General features: G+C 53.3%; 1 protein-coding gene across 1 annotated transcript in view; it reads left to right on the top strand.

Annotated features, from left to right (window-relative positions):
- The window catches only part of FYCO1 (FYVE and coiled-coil domain autophagy adaptor 1), a 74,241-nt gene that overhangs the window by 11,382 nt on the left and 49,504 nt on the right, over positions 1-13,355 (top strand). Inside the window, exons 3-6 of the mRNA XM_042978758.1 lie at positions 3,681-3,787; positions 5,526-5,651; positions 9,373-9,479; positions 11,412-11,555. Of these exons, the coding sequence (XP_042834692.1) occupies positions 3,681-3,787; positions 5,526-5,651; positions 9,373-9,479; positions 11,412-11,555 (484 nt within the window). The remainder of the gene's footprint in view (positions 1-3,680; positions 3,788-5,525; positions 5,652-9,372; positions 9,480-11,411; positions 11,556-13,355) is intronic.

Raw genomic sequence — 13,355 nt, 5'->3', positions numbered from 1 at the left:
CACGGGGTGTAACTGGAGCCCTCGGGACACGTCGCGTGGAGGTGTTTGGGGCTTGGGTGTCCGCCCTGTGTCAGGCGGGGGCGGCTGGCCCGGGCCTCCTCTCAGGGCCCTGGGAAGCCAGTTTGTCAACAAAATCCAATACCGTTTTCTTTCTTCTTCTTTTTTTAAAAAAAAATTTTTTTTTTTTTTTTATGTTTGTTTATTTCTGAGACAGAGACAGAGCATGAGCGGGGGAGGGGCAGAGAGAAAAGGAGACACAGAATCGGAAGCCGGCTCCAGGCTCCGAGCTGTCAGCACAGAGCCCGACGCGGGGCTCGAACCCACAAACCGTGAGATCGTGACCTGAGCCGAAGTCGGTCGCTCAACCGACCGAGCCACCCAGGCGCCCCAAGCCAATACCCTTTCCTGGGCCCGGGTCTGCTTTCAGTTCGTGTGGGCGTGAGTGCTACAAGCCCCCTGTTCGGTCTGGCGGAATCTCGGGCCTCCGGGCCGCGATGGAGTTGGCCCATTTGGGGAGGCCGCGTTCTCCCTGCCTCAGCAGGATGGCCAGACACCCGTCTCTCTTGTTTTGTTGTCCTACCCAGTCCTGGCGGGCGGACAGCCTGTCTCCTGTGACGCACTGCAGTTCTGGGCCCGCCGCCTCCCGGACGCCCCTGAGCTCAGCGCAGGGACGAGACTCGCAGCTCCCGTGTCCCTGGAGAAGGGCCGGGGACGGTGCACGCGGAGTGAGGCAGGCTCGGGGGAGGAGCCGACCGCTTTCTCTCCCGGCTGCAGAGTCTAGGGACCGAGCTCACCCTTTTAGGTGACGTGCCGAGGGTCAGGAGTTGGGCAAGCTTCCCGCCCGCCTGAGCTCCCCGGGGCTGGTCCGGACGGGTCTTCGGAGCTCCCGCGCGGTTGCTACAGACGGTCTGAAGCTGACCGCCTCTAACAGGTCACGGAGATGACGGCGACGCCGTCCTGAGTCAGGTTCCTACCTGCGAGCACAGTGATGAGCAGCCGCGGTCTGTCACACCCAGGGCCGCTGGGCTAGTGGCGGCCGCAGCACGCTTCTCACCCTGCTGGTCAAAGGTCGGTGAGAGAAAAGTCGGTCAGGCTTGCCTCCCATTGGTGTAGCACTTCGGGCCTCGAATAAGCCGAGACTCACATGGCGTTCCACACGTGCCAGGCCTTACGTTAGTAGCCCGTTATGTCCTCACGTTTGGTCTGTGAGGTAGGAACCATTATCCCCATTCTACAGATGCAGAGAGGGGCACAGAGAGGTTAAGTGACTTGCCTAAGGTCACACATCCAGTCGGGCAGAGCCTGGGTTTGCATACACACCAGGTGTCAGAGTGTACACTCTTAACCACACCAGCCTACTTCCAGCTAAAACGGTAGATGGTTTTTCTCCTTCAGCCTAAACACACACACATACACACACACACGCAGAGAAAGCGAAATGACAGGCCCTGCAAATCTGAGTTCACCACTGGCCTTGAGAAGTTTCTCCACAAAGGAGGCCACCTTTTCTGCGTGTCAGTCTCTGGTTCTCCAGCATCACTTTGGGACCCAGGGGTCTTTATTGGGAGGGAAGAGAGGACCCCTGCTAGAGCCTCTGGTCCAGGGAGGGGGCCAGACATTGGCACTTGTTCACGTACCCTTTCCCACCCTTGTCCCGACTGTTCTGGTCATCTCTGGCATCCCAAGGCCATCTGACCCGCCCGCTGAGCACTTGGAAACACTACTTTCTCAAGACCCTTCCCTTGCATCTGTTGGTAACTGTCTTCATCGGCACACGACAGATCTTCAGCATCTAGCATGGGAGTGGAACGTCCCCAGGCGAGGGGTCCTTGGGCAGTGCACAGCCTTCGTGCCTGCACAGGGCAGCCCACTCGTCCTCCTGGGGACAGCACTGACGAGGGCTTTGGGGTCAGCTCCTGGCTCTGCCTTTTAACCCTGGAAGATGTGGGATGAGTCCCGTCACCTTTCCGAGGTCCCGTTGCTTTCTTTGTGCGCGAGGTCAGCGCGACGGTAACACCCACTTCTCAAGATTGTTGGCAGACACAGATGTATAATTCACATAAAACTAAGATTATCCCTAAGTAATGCATTTGGATTATCAGAGATTAGAGCGGCAAACTTCGTATTTCATACCCAAGCCTCCTTCTTTCAAAATTTCAGGAGTTCCCAGATAAGGTTGTAAGCGTTAATCCAGGCTGAGTGGTGGAGGGGGGAAAGGCTTGTGCCTTCCCTGGTCCCCGGCCCTCCCCCGGCTCTCAAAGCCAGCCGCGGCCAACACTTCTAGAGGGTGCCACTGGACGGCAGTCACTTGTGACAATTAGTCCCAAGAGCCTGTCTTTGCCCTTTGCTGACCTCTGCCTGAGGGGTCGGTAGCAATTGCATTTTAGCGGCTCGGGCTCAGCTTCAGTGCCAGGCAGGCCTGCTTTCCAGCCGTGGTGCCTGGGAGCTCCTGTTCCTTACGAAGAAGGAAGGTCGCAGGGGAAGGTCGTTTTGTCCAGCGGGCCCCAGCCATCTAGCTGGGGGCGCTTTGCCCAGTGTCTACACCAAACACAGCTTCTCACAGTCTCTCTGTCCCACAGCAGAGGCCGTAAATGAGAGTCAAGGTGGTTTTCCTTTCTTTGTGCACAGGGAGGTCAGTTCTCTCAGAAGTGGAGGGGCGAGCCCCGGAGTCAGAAAGCCCTTGAGAAGACCAGGGTGCTCATTCCAGCTCTGCTGTTCTTTGGCGAGTGCTCTGACTTCCCCAGGGGCTCCTTATCCGCCAACAGGGATGATGATATCAGCCTTCATCAGTCTTTTTTTTTTTTTAATTAAAAAAAATGTTTGTTTATTTTGAGAGAGAGAGAGAGAGGGAAAGAACAGGAGTGGGGAGGGACAGAGAGTGAGAGAGAAAGGGAATCCCGAGCAGGCTCCGTGCTGTCAGCACAGAGCCCGACGTGAGGCTCGATCTCACGGACCGTGAGATCATGACTGGAGCCGAAATCAAGAGTCAGACGCTTCACCGATGGAACCACCCAGGCGCCCCATCAGCCTTCATCATTCTTTAAGTTTTTTTGTTTTTGTTTTTTCACATTTTAACAGTTTGGAAATTGGGATCACTTTAAGACCAGCTGCGTGTTGGATTTGTCAAAACAAAACAACCCTGCCCCTCAGTGCCGTATTCAGTGAGAAGGCCGGGCAAAGTCCTGGCCCCTGAGGGGCCCTCAGCTCCCAGAAGCAGGTGTCGTCGTCGTTCTTGGGATTGTTCTCTTATTTGCACGTTCTGGGGCTTCTTGAAGCCGGGACTTATCCTGTACTGAGCAGTAGGGTTCTGGGGGAGAACGACAAGGAACGTGGCCGGAATGAAGGGCAAAGCTTTCTGGAAGTCACCGGCAGGGGCCTGCTGAGTGACCCGTGCACATAGCAAACGTGTGTTGCATGCATATTACAGGCCTACGTGGTAGAGGCCTACAGGGATGGCCGAGAAGTGTGCCCCATCAGGGAGCTGTTCTAGAATACCTACCTGGGGGCTCTCAGGCCACCCGGACGCCTTCAGGCCGGGCATTACATCCGTCCAGCGTTTCATATCGCTTTTTGTTTCCAAGGTGCTCTGCCATCATCGACCACTTGCTTCTCGCGCGTCCTGGGGTTATTCTGTTTCTCCCTCCGAGGTCAGTTACGCGTTCCTGTTTGTTGTCTTAAAGATGCCGTGACAGAGCTAAGCAAAGAATTTAAGGAAGCAGGGGAGCCCATCACGGATGACAGCACCAGCTTACACAAGTTTTCTTATAAACTCGAGTATCTCCTTCAAGTAAGTGACTCCCTTACCATGTTGACTTCTGCTCTGTTCTGTTTCTCTCTTGCGTGACTCATCAGCCTTCAGGATGTGGGTTAGACAGCTCTGTGGAGCCATCAAGCCCTGCTGGTTAGACTGAAAGTCCGTGCAGTCCCCGGCGAGAGCTTGAGCCTCCCAAGTGCAAGCCTCTGAAAAGTCAGAATGTTGCCCCTTAGGATGATTGTAGGAATCAAGAACATTCTTTAGAGATTTAGGTCATCTTAAGGCAGGTCATGAGGTCACTGGATAGCAGGGATCTTCACTTTAGGGCAGTCACAGACCCCTTTGAGAGTCTAGTTAAAAGCTGTGGAATCTGTCCCCAGGCAGACGTGCGTTGCATGCACACCCAGTCACACGTTCTCCACACTGAAGATGATCCAGAAGCCCCCGTTTTAGATCCTTGTTGCTCAAAGTGTGGCCCACAGACCAGCAGCAGCAGCATCACCTGGGAGCAGGTTAGAAATGTATTCTCAGTTCCCGCCCTGACCTGCTGAATCGGGATCTCTGAGGTCAACCCAGGAAGTTTTGTTTGAACTTGCTCACAGTGTGACGCTTCTGTCCGCTTGGTTCAAGAAACGCAGATCTACAGGGGCGCCTGGGTGGCTCAGTTGGTTAAGCGTCCAACTTTGGCCCAGGTTAAGATGTCAGAATTTTTGTGAGTTCAAGCCCTGCGTCGGGCTCTGTGCTGACAGCTTGGAGCCTGGAGGCTGCTTCAGATTCTGTGTCTCCCCCTCTCTCTGCCCCCCCCCCATGCGCTGTCTCTCAAAAATAAACAAAACATTAAAAGAAAAAAAAAAAAACACAACCACACAGATCTAGAGAACTCTGCAGATGTGGAAAACCACAGGCAATCACAGAGGGCAGGAAGGAAGTGGACCAAAATGTTAACAGAAGTTCTCCGAGGGACAGGGCATTGGGCATTATAGTTTTTCTTTTTCTTTTTTTTTAGTTTTATCCAGATTTTCTAACGATTTATCGGTCTTACTTCCATAACCAGAAAAACTACTACAAAATGCTATGTTATAGAAAGACGCACCTTTATCATTCCGAACACCCTAAGTTTGCAACGTCACATCCTACCAGAGCCTGTGTAAGGGATGAGAGCCTGCTGGGGCCTGGGGAGAGAGGCCCCAGCGTGCTAGAAGAGTTTACCTTTCGCCTGCCTTTTCAACTGGTTCTGGTTCACGTTGGGAAATGATTTATGGACCTTCTTTGTTTTCAGTTAGGTTTTAGTTTTGGATTTGAAATGACTCAGAGCCAGCATCAATTTGAACTTAACTGCACGCATATTAAAACAGTGTTGGAACTTGAGTAACTGGGATGAGATGTCACCAACCCATTTCCCTGCGTTGAGACCAAGTTGACCCTCATGTGTTGCCCTGAAGACTTTCCACTTGTATTTCTTCATCCTGTGTTACTAAGCCCCCTTCGGTGGTCTTCCTCCCCACAAGGTGCACAGAGGGGTTACCTTTTTGGGGGAGGGGGCTGTTATTCCTAAATCTCACCAGTTGTGTGGACTTGAGCCGGCCACCTAACCTCTCCTAGCCTCTGTTTCCTCATCCATAAATTGGAGATTAAAACACCCTCCTTTGCCAATGAAGGGCCTTGCCCAGCACCGGGTAACTAAGAAGGTTTTGCTGTTCTTTATCATTTAAATGGTGGGATGAACAGCAGTGGGCATGGCCCTCCTCTCTCTGTCCCTTCCTCTACGCAGTTCGATCAGAAGGAGAAGGCCACCCTTCTGGGCAACAGGAAGGACTACTGGGATTACTTCTGTGCCTGCCTGGCCAAGGTGAAAGGAGCCAATGACGGGATCCGATTCGTCAAGTCGATTCCGGAGGTAAGCGCGTGGCTGAGGATCCCACATCTCTCTCTGCCCCCGCCTGAAGCATCTCTCACCTGGACCCCCGCAGGAGACGGCCCCGTGAGGACGTGGGGGTGGGGGGTGGACGGCTGGTAAAGAAGTAAGGAAATTGGTGCCCGGTGCGGGCTCTGGGAAGCCACCCAAGCGAGTGCTTACCAAGCCCGGGGGTGGCTCGGCCCTGACCCTGTTCCCTAGACCACAAGTGGTCTGCCTGCTTGGAGGCTGTTTGCAGGACCATGAGGGAGGAGGGGTTGCACGCAGCACGGGACGCCTCCACCTTTTAAAAAACATTAGTTCCTTAGATAAAATTCTTAGAGTTTACTAGGTGCTTTCCCTATAATTTGCCCAATAAACTTGTTTTTGTAATGAAGAGAGTGATGTGAGACCTCAGGAGACGTTTCTTAAAACGCTGGTTATGCTAAGCAGCTTCCCTGGAGAGCAGAAAGCCAGGGCTTTGCTGTCTTAGAAAACTCTGGAACAGCACATTCTCCCTCTCTCTCTCTTCTCTCTCTCCCTCCCTCCCCCCCTCCCTCCCTCCCTCCCTCCCTCTCGCCCGTCTCTCCCTCCCCCCTCCCTCTTCTCTCTCTGCCTCCATCCCTCTCTCTTCTCTCTCTCCCCCTCTTCTCTCTCTCCCCCTCCCTCCCCTTCCTCCCTCCCTGCCACTCTCTTCTCTCCCCTCTCTCTCTTTCCCCCTCTCTCCCCCCTCCCTCTCTCCTCCCTTTCTCTATTCCTCACTCTCTCTTCCCCCCTCTCTCTCTCCGTCCCCCTCTCTCCCCCCGTCCCCCTCTCTCCCCTGTCTCTCCCTCTCTCTCTGTCTTCAGCCTAGTCCCTCTGGGAGTGAAGAACTTTGCAGGTTCAGGAGCAACTAAACCCCTAGATGTGGGGCGGGAGGCCTAAAGGGTTTCTACCTTTCAGCTTCCTTTTCAGTGCCTCCTTAGTACAGTTCAAGTCCCGGTAAAGCCGGCAGCTGTGCCCCCTGGTGGCCCTCCCAGGGGCTCTGAGGTAGCCCTCAGAGGGTGCTCTGAGATCTCTTCCCGCCGCCTGCCAGCTGGAGCCCGAGGGGTTTCTTCTTACAGAGAATGACAGCATTAGATACGTTAGATACGTTGACACTGAGGGTCGAGCGTTTTCCACCCTCTGACATCTGGGAAAAGGAGGAAAGACGTTGGCTGTCAGGCGTCTGTTCCTTGGATTTCCATAACGTCCATGCAGCGCCACGGTCTTGAGCATTTTAATGCGTCACCCACCCAGAGAGGGTCTCATTGCCTTCTCTCCAAAAGTCTGGAAGAAGTTCTCGGTGTCGCTGTCTGGCCTTCCACTCCTCAAGAGCACCGGAGGCCTTTGACTTTACGGCTTCAGACAGTTGAAGTCTGCAAATAAGTTTAGCTTAGTCCTCACGGCCCTGGGTTACAAAATGCTGAAATCTACCTCTTGCATAGCACACAGACCTTTAGATGATCCAAGGCCAGGGAAGCTGACTTCTCAAGCAAAAAAGCGTTCCCTGCTTGCACGGACATTGTCGGTTTCCTGGAGGCTGTGTAGACCGTGCTCCCCGCAGGCACCCTTGGTGGGGATTCCCGGGAATGGCACCAGGCCACAGGGCTGCCGGGTGTTCAGGTTAACCGTACCGATGAAGTGTTGCCCAAAGCCGACAAGCCAGAAGGTAAAAGTTAATGGGTAAGGAGCATAGCTGGGCCCACCTCAGGCCCCCTCGGGGTGGGAATCAGCCCTTTAGGCTAAACTCATCCAAGGCTGTAATCAGCCACTTCCAGGGGTTCCGAATAAGCTCAACCTGGCCTACGCGTCTTTCTCCGAGACGGACAGTCTCCCTTCCGGGGTGCAGCGCGCCGTTGGGGTGTCAGCACAGTGGCCTGGCAGGAAACCGAATCTGCTCTGGAGTCCCTTGCGGACTTCCTGCCCTCTCCAGCTGTGGTAGAGCTTCTCGATACAGTGCGGCGAAGTTTGGACTAGGTGCTAAGCATTTAAGGAGATAGGTAAGGAAAATGAACCCATGACCTCAGAACACTAAAAAATAAAAAAAGCTGTGCACTGTTTTCACTCGGAGTACAAAGGATGTTGCAAGATACCTCTTTAAATAAATCACTCCACATATATGTAACATATATAATCAATTTGGGGGGCGCCTGCGTGGCTCAGTCGGTTAAGCGTCCGACTTCAGCTCAGGTCATGATCTCACGGTTTGTGGGTTCGAGGCGCCCATCGGGCTCTGTGCTGACAGCTCGGAGCCTGGAGCCTGCTTCGGATTCTGTGTCTTCCCTCTCTCTCTGCTCCTCCCCCACTAGCGCGCGCGCTCTCTCTCTCTCTCTCTCTCTCTCTCTCTCTCTCTTAAAATAAGAGGCTCACAGCCTCTCCTGTTCTTGATGCTTCACACCTTTTTATTTTTTTTAAGGCTACTTCATATTGTGGTATCGTTTTCTTGAGTCAGCAATCCAAAAACCCCCAGCTCTGAGCTGCAGGGGTGCTGCGTACCGGAATGTTTACCTCATCGATTCGAAAAGGCCGTACTTGAGGCTGTACCACAGATTTCCTGTCTCAAGCCCGTGCCACGGTTGGCATCCTGATGGCGTGGGGTGTCAGGACCTTCTTTTGGTTGGAACGGGGCTGCCCCTGTCCCCCGCCACCAGGTTAAACATTTCTCACCTCTGACGGGGTGAGGAGGGTATGGGGTCTGTACTTACCCCGCTCAGACCCCCGAGCCTGACAGGGCAGGGTACACATGGCAGCTTGAGGGGGCCCCGGATTCCTTCCCACTCACGTGGAGCTGCTGGGGGCGAAACATCGAGAATGAATCCCGTTACGCAAACCGGCCGCCTGTGCCCACAACTGGCAGAGCCCTGCTTTGGCCGCCTCACAGCAGAGTCTCTGGCCGGCACGCCCACCTCCCTCCCGATAAGCTCCCGGAAACCTCTCGAGAAGCCATGTTCGGGCACCGTGGGGTGAGGTTTCCAAGGCGGGCCCGCAGCTGGACCCTCCCGCGCTGTCCGTTTCAGACTTCCTGAAACGGAGCCACACGCGATGCTTTTCTTTGTTACCCCAGTGTGACCGGGCTGCCTCGAGAGAGCCCAGCTCTCTCTTACCCCCTGGGTACCTTCTGACCAAGTGCAGAGCTGGCCTATCTTAAATCCGACCGGGACGGCGTCGACACGTCCCGATTTTACTGATGGTTTCGTGAGAACACCGAGTGGGCCATCACACATCCATCCGAACTTCTTATAAGTCCCCCCTACGCACCCCTGCCTTTCCCCTCCTCTCTCTTCCCCTCCCACGGGGGCTCCAGCCGGCCTCCTGGCCTCTTCCCCTGCACCTCAAAACTAAGCCGGACATGAGGCAAACCGAGATGGCCCCTTCCTCGAGCTCGCTTCATATTGGTGTGAGGGGCCCCTCCTCTACCTGCCACATTTTCTCCTAAGTGTCCCCAGTGAGCTCCCACGGTGTCCCATCTGACGCCAAACCCAGGGCTCCGGGTGGAGCCGGGGCGGGAGAATGACACGTGCGTCCTGAAAGCGATGTCCCAGAGCCTCCCGTGAACGCGTCTTCCTTGCCGTGTTCCCCGGAGTCTGCGGGTCCTTCTCCCCTGAAGGACGCCAAGGGGTCTGGCTGCTTCAGGCCTCGCCCTCCGGGCGACTGGAGGTCAGGCTCCCGGCTCCTCACGGCCACGTGCTCTCCTCGTTTCCAGCTCCGGACATCTCTGGGAAGAGGAAGGGCGTTCGTTCGCTACTCCCTGGTGCACCAGCGGTTGGCAGATACCTTACAGCAGTGCTTCATGAACACCAAAGTGACCAGGTAAACGCACGGCCGCGCTGGGCTGCACGCCGCGAGCTGAGGTCCCCTCGTTCGGGACAGTGAGCCCACAGCAGACGCGCCTGCCGGGGTGGCCCCCCGGCCCTCCCACCCACGCGGTCCTCTCCCACCTGCCCGACAGCAGCACCGCCTGGTCCCAGGTGAGGACCTGAAGCCCCGAGAGGCCGAGGGCCTTTCTCCGGGCCCCACTGACGCTGAGTCCTGACGCAAGAGCTCGGATGCGGATCTCTGAGCTCGTAAGGCCGGGGAGTTTGCCCCCATGGCTGGCATGTCCTGGGGCCTGACCCTGATGAATGGACGGGCCCCGCTGGCCACCCTGAACCACCGGGCCGCAGCCTTGGCCTCTCGGCAGATTCAGCTATGGGATTTTTAACCCCACCGAGCCCGGGGCCTCGCCCGAGACCCCGAGTCGACACCTGCTGGCTGTGTCTAGGCTCTCTGGACGTTGAAGTAGGTGGCCAGGTCGAGAGCCCGGGTTGTCCAGGGGGTCGGTCTTTGTGGCGCTGGTGCTGAAGCCTGGGCCGCGGGGGAGGGAGGGAGGGGACTGAGCGTGTCACCGGCGTGTGGAAAGAGGAGCTACAGGTCCGGCACCTATCAGCAGAACCTGCCGATTTCCCAGCAGCCTTTCCCAGCCCCCCCTCCCCCCTCCCTAGGGAGGGTTCCTCCACTCAATCAAAGAAATCACTTGTGGATTAAAAAAAAAAAAGGTTGGGGGAAAATACTGTGTTTCATTTGTCGTCTTTAAGATTGATTTGCATAAAGATGTATGTCTCATGCATGTGACGGGCTTTGTGAATTCAGGTGCGTTAAGAATCTTCTCACGTTTGGTTTGAAGATTATTTTGTTCCAGGTGTGTGGTAAGAACTGTCACAAGCAGCTTGGCTTCCAGTGTGTCCCATTTCACAGGCGTCTTTGCACTCATCAGCGTGGCCTTTTTATTTATTTACTTTAAACTTTTTAGTGTGTGTTTATTTTTGAGAGGGATAGATTGAGAGCACAAGCAGGGGAGAGGCGGAGAGAAGGAAAGACAGAATCCCAAGCAGGCTCCGCACCGTCAGCGCACAGCCCGACGCGGGGCTCGAACTCACAAACCGCAAGATCGTGACCTGAGCCAAGATCAACACTCGACCGCTTAGCCCGCTAAGCCACCCAGGCGGCCCTCAGTGTGGCCTTTTTAAATTTAAAAAAAAAAAAAATTTTTTTTTTAATGTTTACTTATTATTGAGAGAGAGAGAGAGAGAGAGACAGACAGACAAAGTGTGAGCAGGGGAGGGGCAGAGGGAGAGGGAGACACAGAATCCAAAGCAGGCTCCAGGCTCCAAGCTATCAGCACAGAGCCCAAGGTGGGGCTCGAACTCACAAGCTGTGAGATCATGACCCGAGCCGAAGTCAGATGCTTAACCGACTGAGCCACCCAGGAGCCCCACAGTGTGGCCTTTTTAAATTCTTCTTGCTCCAGGTGAAGCGAAACAACCAGCACCTCCAAGTGCAGATGTTTTGTTTCTTGGCTTTAACATTGGCATCTGGACAGAAGTTAGCCGTGAGCTCACCGTTCTGTTGTTGATTTCTCTACAAGGAATAGAAGATGAGGTTACATTTCAAAAAAGAAGAGTTCTTTCCCCAATAGCTGTCCCTTTCCGGGCAAATAATTGAGATTTAAGTTTTCTCATATCCTTTTTGGGGAAATAGGATGTAAACAATAAGTGAATATGCATCTAGTTCATTCCAGCAATTTCCTTGAAGAGCAAGCTCATTCGAAAGAAAATCAAATTGGTGTGTGTGTGTGTCTGTCTGTCTGAATTTAACTCATTAGTCACCGGAGTTAGAATTTGTTAAGGCAGAGCCGTATCAGGTTCAGTCTTTCCTTACCCTTTATTGCTCTTGCGATCAGTCCCTATCTGTGCTTCCCTGCAGTGACTGGTATTATGCACGGAGCCCCTTTCTGAAACCGAAGCTGAGCTCCGACATCGTGGGCCAGCTCTACGAGCTCACTGAGGTTCAGTTTGACCTGGCATCCAGGGGCTACGATTTGGACGCCGCCTGGCCGACGTTTGCCAGGTACTTTGACGAATCGCTTGGTTGAAAAGACGGGGAAAAGAGATGCTTGAAGTTCTCCAGATTGCCCCCAGTGTCCTGCCAGCAGTCGGGTCCCTCGGTAAATTACATAAATAAAGGTTTGGCAGCTCTCTCAGGCCCTCCTGATCGAACAGACGTTGTTGTGTCTGTGATTAACGATGATAACATCGGAAGGCTCCAACCTGAAACTCTCCCCATCAGCCAGGTGGCAAATGAGTCAGTGGAGGCACATATGCAAAACCTGAGGTTTCTTCAGTGTGTTAAGGAACTCGGGGGCGGCCTGCGGGGAGCCGGTGGGTTTTTTCCTGGTTGTGTCCTTGCAGAGTTGCAGGCCGCAGGAGAGGGAGGTACAGCTCACCCATGCAGGGGTTGCTGGAAAAGCTGCAGGATTTTCACTTCTTACCAGTGTGGCACTCCCGTGCCACTCCAGGAGGGAGATGGGAGGGGACAGGCTCAGACGACAGGGGGACCTGCCCAAGGTCACCCGGCAGGGCTGAGGTGCCAGACTCGAGCTCACCTCCAGTCCAGCATTCTTTGTTTTGCTTTCTGTTGATACAGATTTTTTCTTAATGTAAATTTTTATATTTTACATTAGGAGTATTTCCTATGTAGAGAAAAGTACTGGACGTGACGATGCCCACGGGCCAACCTCCGAGATCAAATAGCTAACCGTTTGCCGTATTTGCTGCACATGTCCTTTTTAAAACTTTTTAATTTTCAAAATCAATTCATAATTACCAGCAGAGTTGCCCCCGAAATGCCACAGAGCGTTCATCTGGCTGTTACCTCGATTTCCCTAATTACCAGTGTTTTACTACAACTGTTTCTATCATTCTTTCTCTTTATCGGTACATGCTGGTGTATTTCCTAGGCCATTTGAGAGTAAGTTACAGAGTCGATTCCCCTCTCTCTATTCCTAGGTACCTCATGGTGTATTTCCTAAAGTCAAGGGCACCCTCTTATGTATAACCTCAGGGTGGTTATTAAGATTGGGAAATGAATATTGATACAATGCTACTGATTTATAGGCCAGATTTTAGGAATTATCCCAATAATGTCTTTTATAAACCAAAAGCCAGCCCAGAAACACATGCTGCAATTAATGCCAGGTCTCTCTGATCTCTTTGAACTTGGAACAGTTTCCCTGTCTTTGTCTTTGATAGTGTAGACATTTTGGAAAAGCACAAGCCAATTATTTTGTAAAATGTTCCTTCGTTTGTGTTTGCCTAGGCTATTCCTCATTGTGAGGTGCAGGGTAAGTATTTCCAGAGGGAGTACCCCAGATGTTGTGTCCTCCTCAGCCTATCGTCTGGAGACACATGATGTTGATTTGTTTCATTACCAGGGTGGTTAACTGTGACTATTAAGTCATCTGGTGTTTCCAAGATCTCCCTAAAGTTACTGTATCTCCCTTTGTAATCAGTGTGTTTCTTTTTATTTTTTTTAATGTTTATTTATTTTTGAGAGAGACAGAGTGTGAGTGGGGGAAGGGGCAGAGAGAGAGAGGGTGACACAGAATCCCAAGCAGGCTTCAGGCTCTGAGCTGTCAGAACAGAGCCTGACAGGGGGCTCAAAATCTCGAACTGTGAGATCATGACCTGAGCCGAAGTCGGACACTTAACCGACTGAGCCACCCAGGCACCCCAAGTAATCGGTGTGTTTCTTAGGGGAAGATATTTTACAATGAGGTTGTTACCCCATTTTTTGTTTCTAAATCTGCCACCTGTTAGTTTCAGCATCCGTTGGTAATTCTTGCCTGAGTCCGTCATGATTTTTCTGACT

The sequence above is a fragment of the Panthera tigris genome, chromosome A2 (genome assembly GCF_018350195.1).
Source record: "Panthera tigris isolate Pti1 chromosome A2, P.tigris_Pti1_mat1.1, whole genome shotgun sequence".
NCBI classification, from domain to species: domain Eukaryota; kingdom Metazoa; phylum Chordata; class Mammalia; order Carnivora; family Felidae; genus Panthera; species Panthera tigris.
The sequence above is the reverse complement of the archived record's forward strand: the minus strand, read 5'-3'. Positions and strand labels throughout refer to the sequence as shown.